Here is a 22,203-nt window from a genome sequence, read left to right on the forward strand (position 1 = left end):
AGCAGCACTAAACAAAAGTGCTAACAGGCCCTCAGTATTGCCAAATGGGGGAAAAAGCTAGGGCAAAGTACCCGGATACACCATAAAAGGTATCAAGCACAATTTTGAGGTTAGGTTCCTTCCACAATGCTACACACTGCACACTACAGTCGTTATGCTCTATACCATGTCACTATATCTAAGCCAAAACCCCACACTACACCGTTCAAAAAGGACTGACACAGTAAAATACAAAAATGGCCGATCCGAAAACGAAATTGCACCAAAATGACGTACAAAACGGACACTACACGCGACAACAATAGCAACGTTCCCCACCGATTGCTAGGCTCACACCGAGGGAATTTCAGTAAGGGGAGCACAGCGCTACATTTATAATAACAAATAAACGTTTTATTATAATTTATAATATTTGTTGTTGCGTGGGATGTTCAGGTACCACAATTATAGTAGCCCGCAGCGAACGTGTTAAACTTAATAAACTATAATTTTTGGTTCATAAATTTTCCCATTCATCTGCTGCAATAAAAGCTTGACATTTAACAATTTCTTCTAAAACCCATGATGAACTGCTTATGATCCAGACTAACGACTTGTTTGTGCTAAATGTGACCTGATTCAACTTGAATACATGGCGTTGTGTACAAAGTTTATGTGACAGTGACTTTTGTCAAAGTTGTGTAGGTATAGTATATTAATCTTCTGTCAACAGTTAGAGATCTACATACGATTGAAAATAAAACAAACAGTAGGCCTACTGAAAGACAAAGTAATTAAACCGGATCTGTCAAAATCCTAATACATAATCTTGTGTCATAGTCATAATATATAATTATGATTGTGTGACATAATTTGAATACTTTATTTCATCAAAGTAGTACACATTTTTTCGTCTATGTTTTGTAAATATAGCTTTCTGCCGTAAGCTGCACAAATCATTTTTCAGCACAAGATGTCCATGTACTGGAAAAGTTGCATTGTAAAAAAACATTTCTCTGAGATAAAATGTTTAAACTCTCCCTCAGTGTTAGTGTCTTGTGTAAACACTTGATTTGTATTGTATTGTAAAGTATGTTTCATTGTGAAGTAGGTAGTTGGTAACATGTTGGTGTTCTAGAATATTATTTGATTTATTATGGTTTTAGTTCATTTGAGTACCTACCTTTATTTTACAGAAAAAAACTTAGATTGATACTTACTGTATGTTTATTTGAAAGTAAATTGTTGAAAAAAAAAATTGGCAGTCAGTTATTGGTGTAAGTTATGTAAAAAAAATCTTTCAAACATGATAATCGTTGTGTTGGTTTTTAAAATGTTCAAAAATGTTTTAGAGTGACTCTTCTTAAATAGTTAATAGTGGATCAACGAGTATATAAAAATTCATACCGAGCTTTACTCTCTAAAGATTGTAAATTAAGTTCATGAATGTACTAATTTATTGGGCCAGTGGTCAAAAGTATTTTATAATAAAACAGAAATACATTAAAAAGGTTATCCAAACGCAAATATAAACATAACAAAGGCATTTTGCAGACTGGTCTCAAACAGTAAATGATTATTAAAACTCTATATGTAAGTAAAAAATAAAATTAAATTTTTGTATTAAATTTCCCATTTTTCACCTACTCATGTAAGGTAGGATAATTATACCTACCCATAAAAAATTTTGAATATTGAATAAAACTGATAGTAGCATACAAAATCATTCTTTTTGATCAAATAAACTACAGTGATAGGTAAATATTGTAACATTACCCTTGAAAAACACATAAATGAAGAATGAAGTGTAAAACTGTAACCTTCAGTTCAGGAATTTCAAAAGCATACTATGTCAGTAAAATGATTTTTAACAAGTTTAAAAAATGTTTTCACGTCTTGTAGGAGGTTGGAGAGGATTCCAAAATCGCTCGAAGTTTCGAAAGAATCAAGTCAATAATTGCGAAAAACAAAAGAAAGAGAAAAGAAGCAATAGAAAAGAATGAGAATGAAAAGAACTTCAGATTGGAAGAACTAGTGAGGGAAGTTGTGTCTCAGAAGAAAGAGTGTGGTATTCAAGAGACATCTATCAGCAACTCGCCGAGAGATAGTGTGAGGTAATATAATATTTAATTTTTTAATGTTCAGAAGTGCTGCAACAAATTATTGCTTCTCGCTCATTTATAAAAACATCTTGAAAACTTGATAGAAGTGTTATTGGACTGTCGTCCAAGAGGTTCATAAAACCTTCTTTCATTTTTTCTACCGAGAAATATTTCATTTGAGGATATAGAGGATATACCTTGCTTCGCCAAAAGATCAATGGTTTTACAACAATCAGACCACAATAGCTTAGTGAGTGTGTCTTGAGCGGGAAAGCCACATTTCTAGGTTAAAGAGAGCGGACTGGCGAAATGCAGTTATCATTGACTCGCCCATCGATAAATTTGTCTATCATCACAAATATCAGCAAGTCCATGGTGACAGCCACTTAAGCTAACAATAATTTGTTATAACCAATGCATCGTGCACCATTTGCACCAATTTCAATGCACCATTTACTATGCTTAAGTTTCTCTTACTACAGGATTCTACCATAGACTAACCAACACAAGTAGACTTCTCACCCCATTGTAAATTTTGAAGCTAATTTTTTGTGTCTAGTTCATGTCTGGTGACACTGATCGCTAGTGTCAACGAAATTTTGTTTCTGTTATTTTAGGGTTGAGTTCATGATTTGTGCTTTACTCATTCGGTATTCAACTATGGGACGAGTTATTGTTTACGATTAGATGGTTTTATTTGGCTAAACGAGTTTTAAATGACTGAAATAACAAGAAACATATTGTAAGCAAACCACAACCTCTACAGCGCACCGGACAGAACTAACAATAAAATTGTCTTTAGCTGTTCCAAAAGGATGAGAAATCTACTAAGGGAGTATGTTTTATCTATGATTCTAATCTCAGGTCTGATCGCCTCTCGGTCTCTCATGGTAAAATAAAAGAAATATTGTAGGGATGGACGAGATTGGATTTTTAGTTCGAGACGAGACGAGACGAGATTTTTTATTTCTCATAAAATTTCGAGACGAGATCGAGACGGGATTTCCCTTCTCATACACAACGGGAAATGCACGTTAAAATTTTTACCTGATTTTGTAACATTGTTAGATGACTGTTTAAATACAAAAATAATGATAATAGGCAAGAATATTTACAATCTTTTATTAAAAAACATCAGCATAACATTTTTTTATTAATCACGCCTAACTTATTAAAAATGCCTACGATTAGGAAACATAGTGATATCAGTTAGGATAGAGTTCAACTTATCCCAAAATAAAATAAATCATAAAATAAAAGCAATATTAATTTTTATAAAATAGTTACTTGTTACTTGTTTTGACTTTTTATAGTAATAAAACATTCCTTACACTGCTTACACTTAACAAAACTACTTAAATGTTATTAAAGTAATATTATTCAAATAAAAAGTAATATTTACATTTAAAGAATTAATTAAATAAGAACGCCTTCGCAAAGGAAACGCAACTACAACACGCTCCTGTATTGCGGGTATTGCATTGACTTTCTGCAGGCGTTTTTAATTTTTTTTTTTTTTTTTTTTTTTTTATTCTCGTCTCAATAAAAATCTCGGCCAAAAAGAAATCTCGTCTTGTGTAACGAGAATTAAAATTTCCCAAAAATTTCCCGAAATTTCGAGACTTGACCATCCCTAAAATATTGTCAAAACTACAGAAGTTATTACCCTAAGCAAATCCAGCCTTTTGCAGAAAAGTAACTAGTCTTTTTGGACAGGTACATGGATGACCGAGCCTACTGTCGGACTATACAACAGGTGATGGAAGGGAAGACTCAGGTGGATTCTCAGTGTTACCAACAGAACCCGAGCTCTCACAGCACTCCTCAGCGCCACTCTGGGTATAAATATAAATACTTTTACAGCTTCTTTATTACTGAGGAATTCTGTTTACTTAAATCGCATGCAAGTAAAATTAATTTTCATCACTCCGTAACGAAAGTAACTATTTTCGATAACAGCTGACATCAATGAAAGTAGTCGTTTCCCAAGCTCTAATTAAGAGCGAGGGAAAATCGAACAGCTGATTTTCCCTCGCTGATTTTTCTAAATTTACTTTCCCTCGCTCTCAATTAGTTCTCCACTTATTCACTACGCGCGCTAGTGTTTTGTTACGGTTTAATTTAATTATTTGAATCAGCTGTGTGTATGGTTGACAAATGTTTTATTCTTTTATTTTGATGTTTAAACCAAATTTATTGAAAAATATACGTAGGCTACCTTTAGAATATTTTCTCCTATTTTTTGTTTTAAAAATTAATCAAAAATAAACCTAGGTTTCTTTTAAAAAAAAATTATTTTATTTTGATGTCAATCTAATTAATTGAGAAGTAAAACAGTTGCAATATTACTGAGGTCTGCTATTCTGTGTTTGTGTATTTTTGCGTCGTGATGAAAAGTATCGTTCATAACTCGTACCGAAAGTTATTATCCGGCACTTGCTCCATTATTCCCGTCCTCGGCTTCGCCTCGTACGTTGAAATAACTCTCACATACTCGGCTTCGCCTCGCACGTGAAATTGGGGTTCCCTGTGTGAGGCTTCGCCTCACACAAAAACTAGAGCACGCGCCGGAAAACGCCACTTTCGGTCCTAGTAATAAAATATACTATTGTGTAATGCAACACTTTATTTCAGTAGTACTATGATGTCGTCGAGTTGGTATAGCTGCTTACATTGGATACTGATTATGTTTTTGACTTCTTAAATTTTACTATATTTTATTCAGCTATTCACTGAAGTAAGCCATTAAACATCAAAACATCCTCGGATTCTAGTCCAGGAGTCCAGTCTGTAATGGGTCTATAGTCTGTATGATGAAACCTGTCTTTATTTACCTGAGACTGTACTGGGCCTTAAATAATTCTCCATTCCCCAGTTAGACGGAAAGTCAGAGTAAGGGGATTTGCACTACCTTCATTCTAATTTCACTTAATCAGTGGCATTATACCATCATTCGATAACAAAAATACACTAAAAAAACCATGACATGCTTGAAATGTTTTGTTAACATGCATTATTTAATGTGGGAATATTCAATTGTTTTAATAAGGTTTGGTAATACATTATATCAAATGAAAATTTTGTCTTCAGCACATTGGGTGATCAATAGTTAATATTTTTCAATATGTAGAAATACATTGGTCAACCGATATTTGTTTGTTCACTGAGAGATGTTTTACATTACCTAGCTACTACGAAGTGACATCACCTCCACCAAGACTGCGCGTGGAGACAGTCGCAACTCCTTCCCCGGACAACCCTCTCTGCACTGTTATTCCACTGCACGGAGACGACGTAAGGATACGCATAGACGAGGAGGAGAGGGAGAAGGGTGACATAGACATCAGAGAAGACGAGTTGTACACGAGCATCATGGCGGAGGCGATGAGTGTCGCTCCTACCATATCCGCTCCGGAACTAAACCTGCCGAGGGTGGATGATTCGCCGAGACTTGTGGAGCGAAGACGATCACTGTCGTCACCGGCGCATGGGCTGCACCGACGCTCCTACCAACTGGCCACACGGCGCGAGAGTTCAGAGGGTAAGACGACGACCAGACAAAACGCAACCTAGGCTAATTTTACTGTAAGATCTGTAGCATGATCATTTTCAAAGTGGCTCACTGTCGAGTGAATATCTCGACACACAACGAGCATGTATCTCGAGTGTCGCTAACACTAACGCTTCCACTGGGTTTCTGGTTTCAACCACATTTGCATTGATGGACATATGTAATGATTTATCGTTAAGGTTTTAAAAATATCAAACAATTTAGACTGATACAGGGTTTTGCTTAGAAGCTATGGATTTGATTTTAACAGTATAGTTATTGGTAATGAAATAAAAAATAATGTTTAATTTGAATGAGTGAAAGCTATAATAATTACAGAGTAGATTTTTTGTTTCACCTTAACAGTATTTAAATAACAGATTTTGTTAAGTTTACAATCAAGTAGTATAAAGATAATTTTTTTTTTCTTTGTTAAATAGCTTTTATATAAATCTTATAAGTTACTAAGTAAATACTGTAACAAATTTCAGTAGCACTATTAATGTTTGACTCATTATACCGTTTTGTAACTTTCCAGTTTCTAGTTGAAAACATCCATAAATTAAAATATATAAACTCATATAATGGAAATAAAACATATGTTTGTAATTTAAAGTAATCAAATGGTAATCCGCAAATAAAATAACTAATAAACTTACGTAGCTCATGTTGAACTAATGTGTTAAACAAATGCCTTAAATAATTAGTGAAAACCTGGCGGACCACCGACTGTAGCCAACAGAAGGAAGTTAAACGAGAGGTAATTACTGGATGACTTCTGGTTGACGCATGCATCTGCCTTGTGGAGTGGTCCTACAGCATTAGTTTGCTTTGCTTTTGGACAAACTTTTGGCATTTCTAGCGTAGAAGTGTGGAATTTTCTGGTTTGAATTTTTATACAATATGACATGGTAGAATTTTTAAACCATGACTCTTAACAGCATTGTGACGTACAATAAGAGTTTATCAAGCACATTTTAGGGTAGGGGTGTAAAAAATAGTGAGAAGATTCCTTGGAAATCGGTACAATAATAGAGTTGATTTTATGGGTTAGCGTCTCAAACAAGGGCAAGTTTGATCGCTGGAATATCCTTGAATATTGCAAAGATCTGAACTTCTTTGCAGGATCTCCTGCAATAATTTTCACAATCATTTTTCACTCATATATCACTATAGAAGTATAAAACCAAAATGTGTTAAGGATTAATTGCAAAGACTATCGGACTTTTCAATCTCACCCATCTACTGTGTATCTCTAAACCAAATTGTACCTAGGTAGTATGGGAAGGGTTACCTGCAGATAGGCAGGGTTAAACTCTAATCTTACAATTCATCATATGAAAAAACATTATTTATGATCTTTTATTAGATTATGTGGCAGAGAGCACAATCACAAATTAGTGACAAACTTTTAGTCTAGAAATAGTTTTTCACAGTCACAAGCACTTGGATGGTTCGGTTAAATAACAGTTGTGAACACTGCTCGATTTGTAAAAAATTAGGTGTCGAAACTGCAACCTAATGGGAATTATGACCCCCTCAACAAGTTTTTGAGAGGTACCAGAACGCTGTTCCTCTGCAAATCGAGCATTGGTTGTGAACGATGGTTTAAGGTTTTTACCTGAATTTGAGATGGGGTTTGATTTAAAACTCTCTTAATACTTGGCAATTTAAATGGTCGATTTTGCTTGAGTACGAATTGTAAATACTTGATGGCATGTTCCGGTACCGGTATGTCAACCTGAGAGGTATGTCTGCTGAGAGGTTACATCTTGTTGAATGTATATTTATATACAATTGGGATTTAAATAGATTATTTGCCCAAATTCTGTCTATTCCATAAAAACCTCTTAGACCTAAAAAGGTAAAGGGACAAATCAGAAAAGTAAAACAATTTTAGGGAAGCAGAAAAAAATACAAAAGAAGGAAATTAGGATTATTTCATTATTGAGGGTTTTGGTGTTCAAATTTTACTGTATTTGAAAAAGGGAGATAAGCATTTAATACATGTACCATATTTATATATCTTGAGAAATTTGAATAGTCTTCATTCAAAGTATCTTAGTTGTAATGTAAGATCAATTCTAAACATGAGAAAAGTAGGGTTTACATTTTTCAGCCTTTGTTTTACCATAACATCGCTGTTCCTCTACCTACCCCTCGTATACTTCATCTACAGCTTGCAGTACATGTCAACGATTAACTTTCAACTGTGTTAGTTGGATTTATACCTCATTTAAATTAAACAAGAGGAAGTTAAGTTACGTTTAGTGTCCGATATATCAAAGGTTGGACCTGAAAGCGTCAATTAATACACTAAAACCAAATAATGGTTTTGTACACTTCGCACTTGTAGATACAAACGATTTTCATTGAAATTTGTTTTCATTTTCTCCTCTGCTATATAATGCAACAATATCTTCTAGAAATTAACTTTCTTAATTTTAAGGGTTGTACAGTATTTTGAACTTTTGCTTGTATGCTTGAATACTCGCTAAGCACATAAGACTGGTCCTACAAAACTCGCTACTTGCTTGCTTTTTTGCTGCATTTGGTATGACTTCGCTTGCAGCAAGCGAGTGGATTTGACAAAACTGAAACTACTCTAGCTTGTACATACAGCAGGGATTTGCTGAGTAGACTTTGTAAATTTGGCACTTAGACTTCCGAACAAGAGTGAAGTATTTTTACTTTCATGCACGTTAAATTTCATCATAACCCAACCCCCTTGCCAACACCAGATATCCTTGTCTTTACTTACCTACTACGTTGGAGAATTTACCTTTCCATCTCGGTGAGTTGTAATCACCAATTAACCCTTTGAGTGTAGAGATTTTATGATCCAAGTTTGAAGTTTTCTTGAAGGATGAAAATTGTAAATTTAATATTTCACCTTGAAGAAAATAACTGTAGTAGGAGTAATGTGATAGAAACTATTAATCTGTCCACAAATTCTTTATGACAATCACAATACATTCTACAAAATTGGCAGTTGAATTAACGCATAAATTAATTACAGTATAAGGTTCATCATTGTTGAACCATTTCTGTAATTTTTTAGGCTTCACTCCAATGCATTCTTATTGTACCAAAGCCATATAAAAAAATTTAAACCATCTCACTAGCTGAAGTAGGTACTGAGTTGTAACTAATCTTTTTCAAAACTAATACAAGTCTGAACTAGAGTCAATCTTGTACTCTGCTTGAACCGTCTGTATAAAAAAGAGGACATAAGTGAAAAAGTCAAAAAGCACTCAAAGGGTTTATTGTATTCACAAAACTCCATGATTTGACTCGGAGTAATAAAGTCACATATATATGGACGAGACTCATGCAAGGTTTTATCGTAGAATTGTTGAGTGTGAGACCTACCCTTGAGTGAAATACTTTTTGAGGTTACTATTTTTATAAATGCTATATTTTTTTTCAATTTTTGAATTCATTTTCATAATATTTTGTATTTTTTGATCTGGTAGTAATTAATCTTTTGTTTGTGTTTTGGTATTTTTCATAATTCAAAATACTTTTAATGATTTTTATTTTTAAATAGTGGATTAATTTGAGTAGTCACCACATGATGGTAAATTAAACATCTATTTGCTTTAGGTAGCTTTAATAATCACTAGCTGAATCATCATTTATTGAAAAACCACCATGAACTTTTATGTGTTTTATGGAAATTGTTTTATTTCAGCTCATGGCTTGTTTATTATAATAAAATCATTTTTACTTATAAACTTTACATTTTTGATTGGGATTGATAGTTTATTTACATTTACAGACTTATTAATTTAGCTGAAAAATGTGTTCAGGCTAATAATATATGTGTTATATTTTTTTATTTCATCTCATTGGAATCTCATGCAAAGTTACTCATGAATGGAAATTGCCTCAACTCTTGATCTTCACGTAACTAATAGTTTTTTTCTCTTTTTTCAGAAAACGAGCTGAAGAAGAAACTGGAAACTTGTTGCGAAGAGGAGCCAAGTCAAAAGGAAGCGACTCCGCCGAATAAAAAAAAACCCTGGTTAACTCTAGTTTCTTATGTTGATGAACTTACAGTTGGCGGCCGACGAGACTCGCAAGGGAATTACGTCGATGGGATCGGAAGCTTCCCAGGCTTTGGCCAAAATAAGACTGTTAAAGTGCCACAAGACTGTTTTCCACAGCATTGTTATCAGAGGTGAGTCCGACCTGCGTTGATCGTGATTCCGTTGAGAGCATTGATATATGAATATATGATACAGATACAGCAGTTAGTTGAAGGAAGACAGTAGTGTAGGTACTGACATAGTTTCTAGTCTTAAGGTATCTTCACAAAGCTTGTGTAGGTATCAAACAAAAATTTATCGTAAACAAACTTTATTATGCAGCATTGCTACAAAAACTGGAGAAATTTTATAACTGGTTAAGCTTACATTCTGACGTTCCAAAAAAGTAAAAATAAATAACTAAGTATTTTACTAATCAGGGTTCACTTATTAGCGAGGGCTGGATAGCCAATTGGTTGAAGTACTCCTCTATCAATTAAATGGTCGCCGGTTTGATCCTGAGGAAGGTAAGGATCGAGGAAGCTGGATCGATTCCAGCTTTTTGATCGTTCGAAACTGGACCCAGAATTTACCTGAATTTATTTCTGATAATTTTTGAAGTGAAAAATGATCCTGACTGATGAAACAGCTGATCTTAGTCAGCAACAAAGCTACGCAGATCACCTCACAACATTCTACACTCATCTTTTACTTATATTTGGGTTAAAATATGCACCTAGGTGGCGTTACCATCTCATAATGATAGTGATAATAACCCATTGATAGTTTTTATCTTGTATGTTGTTGCTCAGGTCACACTGCTGTGATGACTGTATGAACACCTGTCTGGGCCAGTGGTGGACCAACATGAGAACCTCTGTACTGCAAGTGGTGGACACTCCAGCCTTTGAGTGGGTCATCCTCGTACTCATCTTGTATGTTGTTGCTCAGGTCACATTGCTGTGATGACTGTATGAACACCTGTCTGGGCCAGTGGTGGACCAACATGAGAACCTCTGTACTGCAAGTGGTGGACACTCCAGCCTTTGAGTGGGTCATCCTCGTACTCATCTTTGCGTCGAGTATCACCCTCTGCTTCGAGGACATCTACCTCGACAGAAACGTCTTCCTCAAAACCATTCTTTACTGGACTAATTTCGGGTTCTGTTTGCTGTTTATCGTTGAAATGGTGCTTAAGTGGATCGCATTGGGGTTTTATAGATACTTCACTAGCTTTTGGACAGCTTTAGATTTTATTATTGTTTTTGTAAGTATAACTCAACGATTCTTCTATTATGTGAGATGTGTTGTGTTAATTTAGATTGAATTTTACAATTAAATTACAAGCATGTGAAACACTTCTTGATGTGAAATGTACTTTATATGAAACAGTGCAGGTTTAAATTATGCAAATAATGAGCTGGAGAATATCATTAATAAATAGTCATCATCATAGGGTCAGAAAATGTTTAAACAACACAAAACTTGGGTTTCTTGTTTGTGTTTCTTAACTTGGGTTTCTTGTTTGTGTTTCTTAACTTGGGTTTCTTGTTTGTGATTCTTATTTCGGGTTTCTTGTTTGTGATTCTTATTTTGGGTTTCTTGTTTGTGATTCTTATTTTGGGTTTCTTGTTTGTGATTCTTATTTTGGGTTTCTTGTTTGTGATTCTTATTTTGGGTTTCTTGTTTGTGATTCTTATTTTGGGTTTCTTGTTTGTGTTTCTTAACTTGGATTTCTTGTTTGTGATTCTTATTTTGGGTTTCTTGTTTGTGATTCTTATTTTGGGTTTCTTGTTTGTGATTCTTAACTTGGGTTTCTTGTTTGTGATTCTTATTTTGGGTTTCTTGTTTGTGATTCTTATTTTGGGTTTCTTGTTTGTGTTTCTTAACTTGGGTTTCTTGTTTGTGTTTCTTAACTTGGGTTTCTTGTTTGTGTTTCTTAACTTGGGGTTCTTGTTTGTTTTTCTTAACTTGGGCTTCTTGTTTGTGTTTCTTAACTTGGGTTTCTTGTTTGTGTTTCTTAACTTGGTTTACTTGTTTGTGTTTCTTAACTTGGGTTTCTTGTTTGTTTTTCTTAACTTGGGCTTCTTGTTTGTGTTTCTTAACTTGGGTTTCTTGTTTGTGTTTCTTAACTTGGTTTACTTGTTTGTGTTTCTTGGAATCGATGAGAGGGGGTAATGGTAATCCATCAATGTGATGAAATCAATACAAAGATTTATTTTAAACAATTTAACACAAAAAATAGTGTTTTACCGCATAAAGAGAAATCAGAGAAGTGTTTGTTATGAAATAAAATATAAGTGCAGTAATAATTGTATCATTTGTTGTTTTTATAACTAACTGTTATACACACATACAGTTACGAATTTTTAAGTTTAATATCATTACGGATTGTTTTACTTAGTTGTTAAAACCAACAATTGGATTCAGTTTTAATGTATAGAAACTTCAATCTATCCTGTTAGAGTAAGGTGTTTATAAATAATAAAATGTATATGTTTCCAGGTATCAATATTTAGTTTATTAATAGAAGAAAATGAAAATCTCAAAGTACTGAGGTCTTTAAGGACGTTAAGAGCTTTAAGACCGCTCAGAGCAATATCTAGATGGCAGGGAATGAGGGTATGTGGTGTCTGCTTCAATTCCGGATTTTGGTTCTAATTACATAATTTAAATTTGATTTATTTTCATTTCTTTTATTTTTCACAACAGTTCAGAGTAGAGTTCATGAGTAATTTTATTTGTGGTGAGTAGGTAGCAAACATTTTTGCATTTTGTACATTCTTAACCACCTAGGTAACATATCTATAGAGTTCTGTGAAATTATCTCTTGTTTCTAACTCCTATGATAGGAAATACATTTGAATCGTTTATTTCACAAACCCCATAACCAACTATTTTCCCCAGTTGTGTGATTTCTGCACAAAACGATGTAGGCTTATTTCAATTTGTACATCATCAATCAAGGTATACATCAAGGTATACTGAAAAGTCAAAATTTAAAAATTGTTGCTTATGGGGTTTCTGCAATAAGCAACTCAATTATATTCCAAAGCTGAAACTGAAAAAAATATGTAGGATCACTACACTATGATTACTGTATAATCAACATAAAAATTGGTTTACAGAAAAAAATCAAAATAAAGTGGCTTTAAATTTAATTTTTCATAATGTCCTGTTGGACAATTTAATAAAATTGAAATGCTTAACGAATGCTTCTGTTCACAGATAGTTGTGAATGCGTTGATGTACGCCATTCCCTCCATCTTCAACGTCCTGTTAGTGTGTTTGGTGTTTTGGCTCATTTTTTCTATTATGGGTGTTCAATTTTTTGGAGGAAAGTTTTTCAAATGTGTTGATGACGACGGAGAGCTTCTTCCAGTATCTGTAAGTCATCCTTACAGTTTTTTTCTTAATTTTTTCTTTTGTTTTTCGTTTACATCCGTTGTTGATTTTTTAAAATTAATTTTAATACATTTAGATTAAATTTTTAAAATCAAATATTACCAGGCATGAAATACAGCGTGTAAATTAAGTATCGAAACAAATCTGTATTTTTTAAACCGAAATAGATAGAAACATTCTGTTTGTGGCATTTATTGTTAACAAAGGTTCCACAATTTTTTACATAAAAAACATTGTTTAACCCCTTTAACAGGGTGACTTATTTTTTTCAAATAGCAACCCCTATTGAGTGACCCCTAATTTTGAAGGGCTTGTCAAAAAAACGTAATGACGTAAACCCGAGGTGGATATCTCGCCCCTAGCCAAAATGACGGGTATTCCAGAATTTAAAATAAAGTCACCCAAAAATAAGTCACCCCCTACCCCTTACCCTGTTAGGGGTGTTAAAACAATTTCTTTATGTAAAAAATTGCGGAACCTTTGTTAACAATCAATGCCACAAACAGAATATTTCTATTTATTTTGGTTTTAAAAATACAGATTTGTTTCTATACTTAATTTACACACTGTATGGATTTCATTTTGCATTACCATTGATAAGATTTACTTGAGCAAAACTATGATTAGTGGACTATGACATAAAATATTCGGTAAAAATATATTTCCCTTTCATAATCATAAACACCCATACAGTAGTAAAATTACTGAAGAAATTTTAAATACTGGTAAAAATCAAGAAAACATCATTTTCTATGTATCGGTATATTATGTGTATTTATGGCTAATAACTGTTGTTGTTGTTTCAGGTTGTAAAAAACATTCATGAGTGTAAAGATAATAATTTTACGTGGATAAATTCCAAAATTACTTTTGACAATGTTGGAAACGCTTACTTAGCTTTATTTCAAGTGGTGAGTAGAAACTTGTTTGTTAAAAATACAGGGTGAATCAACCCACCCATGCACAACAGTTTGTCCCAACAAGCGTAAAAAAACTCTTTTAATTGAAAACCTGCCATTAAAATTTTTTTCTGTGGGTTGCAATTTGAAATGTCATTTAAGCATTTTTTTTTATTGTTAGGATCATTAAAAGTATAAATATATGTCCGAAAAGTAATTTAAAAAGTTAATAAAAGGTTGTAATAAATCCAAGACATTTTACAAATTTTAGAAGTAGGTTGTTTTTTGATTGTGAAGGAGTGTGATATTCGAAAAATGCAAATAAAAGGTCTTGTAGAACATTTAATTCATGACCATGAAAATTACTTCAAATCTTTGATTGCTCTCACCGTTTTCGAGCTATAGCCGTTAAAAAAATATTTTGCTCAAAAAAAGGGGGATTTAAGAAAATTTATTGGGGGGGGGGGTTTGTAATTTGAAATTGAACTTTTTTAATTTTTTAGGTGGTTTGGGACCGAGACGGTTCTCTACAAAAAATGTCAGATCCCTAGATTGTGGAAGTGGTAAACATTTTTATACTGTAACTGATCAGTGAGTCTAGTGAGTTACACAAGCGGCTGTATAAAGTATTAAAGTATCCTGTTAAAGTATGTGCACGGGTGGTCTGATTCACCCTGTATATCGTACATAGCTGTCAATAGACACTCTTAGAACAGTTTACATGTTTTTAGCACAGCAAAAAACTGCATTGCTAAAATATCAAGCTTATACTGCTTGATAAATCTCACACTTCAAACATTGTCTCAAATATGACTCACTTTCTACTCTTGTTATGAAATATACTATTTTAGACTACTTATCTGATGCAAGATGGAACGTTTCAGGCTACATTCGAGGGATGGATGGAGGTGATGGCGGATGCAGTGGATGCTAGAGGAGTTGATGAGCAACCTGAGTACGAGGCCAATCTGTACGCCTACATCTACTTTGTTATATTCATTGTATGCGGGAGCTTCTTTACGCTTAATTTGTTCATAGGAGTAATTATAGACAATTTCAATATGCTCAAGAAAAAGGTATGTAAGGGGCGATTTTCTATTTTTTGTGTGAATTTTACATGCATATTGCTGGTTTCAAACCTAAAATACAAGGGTTGTATTAATGTCTACAACTTAAGTCATGTCCAAGTGAGCTAGTTGTGATCTGACAGCAGTGCACACTTTTATTTTCGCCTCACTATACCAGCTGTTTCTCACCCTATGCAACTATTGTCGTAGTAACTGTAAAAAATGCCGAGGAAAATTTAGACTCTGGTCAAGGAAAATTTTATTTGGTCTCTGTGTAAAGAGTATCAATCCTTAAACAAATATTTTGCCAGTTGACGGATGTGCATGCAGAAAAGTGCTTAGACGAAAAGAATGTTCAAGTGGGTTAAAAGTGTGCAGAAGGCTATGTGAATTTGTACGTGCAGCTGGTGTTGATAAGTTACTATCGTGACAGAGATTTCAGTTGGGATTAAACTTTGCTTACTGCCGTGTTTAAGACCACCAAAGGTTTATGATACTTGGTAGTGTTAGTGGTGTTCCTATCAAAAAGGTAATGTACAGTACAGTAACAAGCTCTAGGTTAAGAAAAATTAATTTACATACAACCCGTGTACAAATATGTAATTACAGTAGTTACTAAAAAAAGTAGTGATTACATTTTTTATACAGGTACTTTTGGAAGTCTAAAGCGATACAAACATGTATTTCTGGTCTAATACCATATCATCGTTGTATTTATGACAAAGATAATTTAAAATCAATCGTTCATTATATTTTCAGGTTTTCTCTTTTGTTTCAGTATGAAGGGGGAGTGTTAGAAATGTTCCTCACGGAAAGTCAAAAACATTACTACACAGCGATGAAGAAGCTGGGCAGAAAGAAACCACAGAAAGTTATAAAGAGACCTTTGAATCAGTTCCTAGCAATGTTTTATGATTTATCAAATTCTAGAAGGTAATGCTATTTGTTTGTTCTACTTTTGTTGCTTTGAGCAAATACGCTTTTCACTATGTTAACAATAACAAACATTCTTCTAAACCTAGCTATTATAGTTTTGTTGGTTTGAAGCAAAAACATTTCAATAGAACATGGTGTTCCACAGAGGTATGTTTTGGGACTCCTTTTGTTTATATAAATGATCTGCCGTGGCCCATTCGCTGCAGTTTTGTGATGATACTATTTATTCAGACGTGTCTAAAAATGTTAGTGAACTTAAAAAATCTACAAATTAATACCTGTGTAATCTAGCAGAGAAACAAATACAGTATATTTTGTCATGAACTCTCATTATTTAAATATATACGTGTTCTTAGATGTTGTATGGGACCAATAAAGTAAATTATACATGATACAATATACTGTCAAGATTAAAGTAGCACGTTGTTCAATCTGTTTCAGGTTTGAGATTGCAATATTTGTTTTGATCTTCCTCAACATGTTGACGATGGGTATCGAGCACTACAACCAACACCATGCAATATTCTTTGTGTTGGAAGTTAGCAATGCCTTCTTCACCACGGTTTTCGGCTTAGGTCAGTATGAAAAGTTGAATTGGCATGATAAGCTTACTGGATACAGTAAAACACTGGTTCTTTCAGTAAAAAAAAAAAAAATTTTTTTACATCAAGTTATCTTAAAACTTGTGATGTTGAACATATTTAGGTGAGGTCCACAAGTTTTATGAAAATATTTGTATGAAACAGATCAGGAAAAATCAGTCAGCTCTCCTCTACCATTCCATTATCTTGAAGGTTATTTGACTAGAGTTTAGGCCTGTTGATAGACATCCTATTTCCATGTTAACCCTCCGAGTGTTATTTGTCGCTGCAGCGACACAAAACACTGTTTACGGCAAAGGCTCTATGACTGACAAAATCGGATTGAACTGGATCGAGTTAGGTATCGTTTTATTTGACAGATTCAGAGCTTTCTCCGGAGGTCTGTCTCTAAGCGCTATTCATTTTAGTTCCGAAAATATTGTAGAAACAAATGTTCCTTATGTTCTATGTATAATATTGAAGCCCATGATTTTCCAAACAAAATGGTATATAGAACAGTAGAATTAACATTGTTTTAAGCTTCTCAGATCCGTTTTAATAAAACCTTGCAAATGAGCAAAAAATAGGCAGACATTAAGGCCAAAACAAGGGACACTCGGAGGGTTCAATAAAGTTGAGACGTTGCTGTTATAGAATTAAAACTGGATGTAATATAATTGAGCTGCTGCTAGTGTGTAGCTATCAACTAAATGATTTCTTTTGTCTATAAACAGACTTCTTAACCAATCCAATCTGAAAGGACGATTTACTCGAAGCTATAGCATCTTAATTAAACTAGTTTCTAAATTTAGTGTTAACACGATATTAAATTGTTTGTAGGCCTAGATGGAAAGCTAAATAGAAAGAAGTTAAAGTAGAATAAGAGAAATAGTACTGATAAAATCTAAAACTGTTTTCAGAGGCGATGGTGAAGATAATCGGACTGAGGTATCACTACTTCACCGTCCCTTGGAACATGTTTGACTTCCTCTTGGTTCTGGCTTCCATCCTCGGTATTCTCATGGAGGATATCATGATTGACTTCCCAGTCTCGCCAACACTGCTCAGAGTTGTCAGAGTCTTCCGAATCGGCCGGATATTGCGGCTGATTAAGGTATCGTTTGCCTCATAGAAACACTATTACTTAAAATAACAGATACATGAATTTAATTATTGTGGTCCTGGTACCAAGATAATATTTGTTTGGATATTATGTCCTCGCAAATCATTGTACCTAAAATATATGTTATGATGTCAATTGAAGCATCCTTAAATTTTTATTTGTTTACATTAATTTGAAAACATTTCATAACTAATATTTTCAAAACTGTTAATTCCACTATTGCCGTTGTCTTCATATTTCACAACTCAGAACATTGCAGAGGATCAAATGTTGATTTATTTTACTTTGGATTTTTTATATAAAAACAGATTCAGCTTTGCACCCTACTAGTATATGTTGTTCGGTCTAAGTGTATGATGTTTGGTTCATGTTTGTTTGCAGGCTGCCAAGGGTATACGGAAGTTACTGTTTGCTCTAGTAGTTTCTTTGCCAGCCTTGTTCAACATAGGAGCTCTCCTGGCTCTGATAACGTTCATCTACGCGATCATTGGAATGTCCGTGTTTGGTCATGTGAAGCAGCAACGAGCACTCAATGACATGGTCAACTTTGAGACATTCGGACGCAGTATGCAGCTGTTGTTCAGGTAATTTTCAGTTGCGTGGAGAACACACCATTGCCATTAGTGGTGATTTTTATTTTTAATGAGTTAGATTTTTTAGCTCAGTTAAAAAAAGTAGTATCAACTTACAGACAGTTAATTTAAAAAATACTCAACCCCATGAAATGCAGTTTTACTTCACTATACTAGCAACAGTAGCAATTAGCAACTACTATAAATTCACACCCCTACCCCACCCCCACCCACCAAAGGATGGCAACAACTGCCACATAAATCTTTCAAAATTTAACTTGATGGCTGTCTTAATGTTATAAGAATGTGTGAATGTTTTACTCTACTCTTTTTAATGACCCCCCCCCCCCCCTGTAACCATTTGACCAGACTGATAGCTTTGGCGGGATTTCACGAGTAATCATTTCCACTTTCCATCTAAAGACTAATGTCAAATGAGGCAGAGTGCATCATGAATCATCTCCGTTGTCTAAAGCTAATCACCTTTTGTCCAGACTGATGACGTCAGCAGGGTGGAACGACGTGTTGGAATCTCTGATGATCCAGCCGCCTGACTGCGACCCTAACTTCAACGATCAGCCCAACGGAAACTGCGGCCATCCTCTCCTAGCCATCACATACTTCACCTCCTTCATCATCATCAACTACATGATAGTCATCAACATGTACATCGCCATCATCCTGGAGAACTTCAACCAGGCTCATCAAGAGGAGGAGATTGGCATTGTGGAGGACGACTTGGAGATGTTCTACATCCGCTGGTCCAAGTACGTATCTCAGAACCTCTCCTTGAACAGGTCGATTGTGAGTTACAAGTCATTGTTAGCTTTTAAAAGCTGTTCCCCCTTAACAACGTAAACTAAATCACTAAAAGTTATCCTCTTTTGATCTGGTCGTTCTGGTGGGGGCAACAACTTGGTCTCTCCGTTTAATGGAGATGGGTTCAAGACTCATACTCATGGATATCAGAGAATGAGTCATATAGCCTTTGCGAGCATTACTACATAAACTGTTAAGAATACTTTAGCTCTTGGGTTAGCTGGTCTTTACAACCTAGATAAAGCAGCACTACTTAGTTTGGCTTTGCGGTGGCATTCCTGAAATTTCTGTATTTATTTTTTATAATATTATAAATAATTGACAGGCTACTTGACCAAAGGTATGTTATGATGGATGGATACAATATGGTTGAAAATTATGCAATATTTCATGAAGGAGCGATTAATTATAAAACCAACTTGTCCGCAGGTTTGATCCGCACGCAACGCAGTTCATCAGGTTCGGTCAGTTGAGTGATTTCATCGCGAGTCTTGACCCTCCACTGGGCATCCCCAAGCCAAACATCGTGGCGCTGGTCAGCTTCAACTTGCCGATCGCGCGAGGCAACAAGATCCACTGCCTGGACATCCTTCATGCACTCGTCAAACACGTGTTGGGACATGTCGAGGAGACTGAGGAGTTCAAGAAGGTAAGTTAGAGTTTTTAATTCCTGCTACGCACTGTATTTTTTTATAAAATATTTTCTAGTTTTAAAACTTAAGACAACAAGGCGTGTATCTTAAGGTACTTAATGCAGGGTGAGTTTAGAATGGAGTGGGATGAACTTTTTGGCATGTTAATTTATTTGTTTGTATTGTTATGGAGGTTTTACCAGTTTTACTGTAACTAGAAACTGCTCCCATTGATCAATTATCATATAAATCGCAAAAAACCTGAGCCACGTTTGAGGATTCAATACAAACACAGATGTGGTGGTAATGGCAATAAGCCGTGGATTAAGGTGGGCAGGACATGTTTGTTTATATTCGATAACGATAATGAAGAGTCTCTTCTTTAAAACTCTGGATGATGGCAGACCACTTGACACATCAATAATGTGTCAAAAAAACAAATCACATTGATAAACTTGACACTACACTTCAAGCAGCAAAATACAAAAGAGATTGAAGGGCATGGTTATTCAGACCAAAAACTTAGGTACTGAGGTTTCCAAAACCTATAATTTTTTTCCAGTTGCAAGACCAGATGGACATCAAGTTCAAGAAGCAGTTCCCAACGAGGAAGGAGCTGGAGATTGTGTCCTCAACGAGGATGTGGAAGAGACAAGATAAGGCGGCGAGAACAATACAGCGAGCGTTCCGAGACTACAAGAGGTAAGTACAGAGAAGTGTTGGTTGTACATTTATTTTTGTTTCTACCTATCTTCTGCTGAATCATAAAATGGATATTGGAAAATTTCCATGTTTGTGAATCATCCTTCATGTAAAAAGTGTAAGTTTTCTGTCTTTAAATTTACTGCTTTTGAATCCCAAAATTACAACCACACATTTTGGTGAAAATAGCCGGACTATATTTTAAAAATCTTATACATTTACAAATCAAGTTGCAAATCAAAGAAGTATAAAATAAGAAAAACACAAATTGAAATACAGGTGACACTGAAGAAAAAGAAACATCATGATTCAGTAAGTTTTATTTAGTCAGTGGCAGTAGTAAGACAGTGCTGGCCAGCCTGTACAGTTTTAATCAGTTTTACCAATTTTTATTCCATTTTAACTTCTTTATCAACATGGCAAGTTTCAGTTATTGTGATTGTGACAGTTTTCTTAAAGAATCTAATTGACATACCGCAATGTATTAAATACATTGATAATGTGGTTGCATTTAAAATGACCTGATGAAGTTCAAAGGAACAAAACTAGTCGTCATACTGTACCAACAACTGTGGTTGGATAAGATAATAATTTCATTTCATCAAAATTAAAGTGTTAGACTTATTAGGACTATTCCAATACCATTACAACTCACTGTCCTTACCTTTCATGTTCTAACTTGTTTGAGTAACGTACATGTTGAAACTTGCAGAAGAAAGAAGGAGCAGGAACAACAGGATGCTGAAGATGAGAATACTCACAACTCTAGCCCCGGCGGATGGCAAGGTAAGTGAAACATTCACCCAGCCTGCAAGAGCTAATCAAATACAGTATTTTAAAACATTCAAATAAATCTTTAAAACTGAATGTGATAGGGATATAATAGTTGGTCAAACGTGCTGTAGTGAAACTAATATGCAACAAACTAATAATGAACTGTCAAATCTTCCTCTTTGGATGGCTGCACCAGGATTTTTGGCAGATAATTTCCTGAAGACCAAAATTTGGTAGTTTATTTTGACTCTGTTAGTTTATCTTTTAGATTAAATTAAAAGTGAAACTGACTAAGTTTTAAAATTGGGACCACATAAAGGAATTTATATTTATGTATTTTTTAGTTTTACAAAATAACGTATAAAAAAGAGGTATATGTTTAACCCTTTCCTTTAAAACATTTCCCAGATTTTCCTTAACTTTTAAAAACAAAATTACATGGAATCTGTTAGGTAACCAAGTACGGATTGGGTAATGGGTAGTAGGTACATATAATTATTTAATTTAAAAAAAATATATTTTTTTTACTGCGGTCAACTATTTTGTTTTTAACTTTAAAATGTATGACTAAGCTAGAAATTTAACTATTTTAAAATTCGAAGTCAAATTACTAAATCTAGTCCAAAATCTATTGACAAATTTTTCTTTTAAAATAGGTAAAAGCAATATTATAAAACTAGAGAATTATTTTCAGAAGCTGTAAGATAGAATTAATTCATGTTAAATATCCCAAAAGATTGTGTTGCATACCTTTTGCTTCCTGTGGTGTCAAAGAATTAATTAAAAACATTTAAAGAGTTGAGATCGCATGATTGCAATAAAAACCTTTTCTTAAAATCTAATTTTAAATTTTAAAACCTCTCACATTGGATGATCGTCAGATTAAGATCACCTGCACTTATATTTCTTACTGTTTATTTCCATGCCTACAAAGCCCCTGGTAAGAACTTACGTACGTGTCACGTTATCACAGACTTCTGTCCAACTCCTTCACTCCTCATACAAAATCCCAGTATTGTCCTCTAGTATAC

The 22,203-nt window shown here is 34.3% G+C and overlaps 1 protein-coding gene across 1 annotated transcript in view; it reads left to right on the forward strand.

Moving 5' to 3' along the window:
• Nucleotides 1-22,203, forward strand: part of LOC128996508 (sodium channel protein 60E-like) — a 317,588-nt gene that overhangs the window by 293,471 nt on the left and 1,914 nt on the right. Inside the window, exons 17-33 of the mRNA XM_054421885.1 lie at nucleotides 1,882-2,093; nucleotides 3,798-3,920; nucleotides 5,270-5,622; nucleotides 9,571-9,814; nucleotides 10,614-10,929; nucleotides 12,168-12,284; nucleotides 12,891-13,049; nucleotides 13,874-13,978; nucleotides 14,851-15,046; nucleotides 15,819-15,966; nucleotides 16,411-16,544; nucleotides 17,471-17,664; nucleotides 18,055-18,257; nucleotides 18,740-19,012; nucleotides 19,494-19,713; nucleotides 20,259-20,398; nucleotides 21,111-21,184. Of these exons, the coding sequence (XP_054277860.1) occupies nucleotides 1,882-2,093; nucleotides 3,798-3,920; nucleotides 5,270-5,622; nucleotides 9,571-9,814; nucleotides 10,614-10,929; nucleotides 12,168-12,284; nucleotides 12,891-13,049; nucleotides 13,874-13,978; nucleotides 14,851-15,046; nucleotides 15,819-15,966; nucleotides 16,411-16,544; nucleotides 17,471-17,664; nucleotides 18,055-18,257; nucleotides 18,740-19,012; nucleotides 19,494-19,713; nucleotides 20,259-20,398; nucleotides 21,111-21,184 (3,211 nt within the window). The remainder of the gene's footprint in view (nucleotides 1-1,881; nucleotides 2,094-3,797; nucleotides 3,921-5,269; nucleotides 5,623-9,570; nucleotides 9,815-10,613; nucleotides 10,930-12,167; nucleotides 12,285-12,890; nucleotides 13,050-13,873; nucleotides 13,979-14,850; nucleotides 15,047-15,818; nucleotides 15,967-16,410; nucleotides 16,545-17,470; nucleotides 17,665-18,054; nucleotides 18,258-18,739; nucleotides 19,013-19,493; nucleotides 19,714-20,258; nucleotides 20,399-21,110; nucleotides 21,185-22,203) is intronic.

This window comes from Macrosteles quadrilineatus, unplaced genomic scaffold, assembly GCF_028750875.1.
Source record: "Macrosteles quadrilineatus isolate MER2022 unplaced genomic scaffold, UCM_ALF_1.0 Scaffold_6__1_contigs__length_79288215, whole genome shotgun sequence".
Classification (NCBI taxonomy): Eukaryota; Metazoa; Arthropoda; class Insecta; order Hemiptera; family Cicadellidae; genus Macrosteles; species Macrosteles quadrilineatus.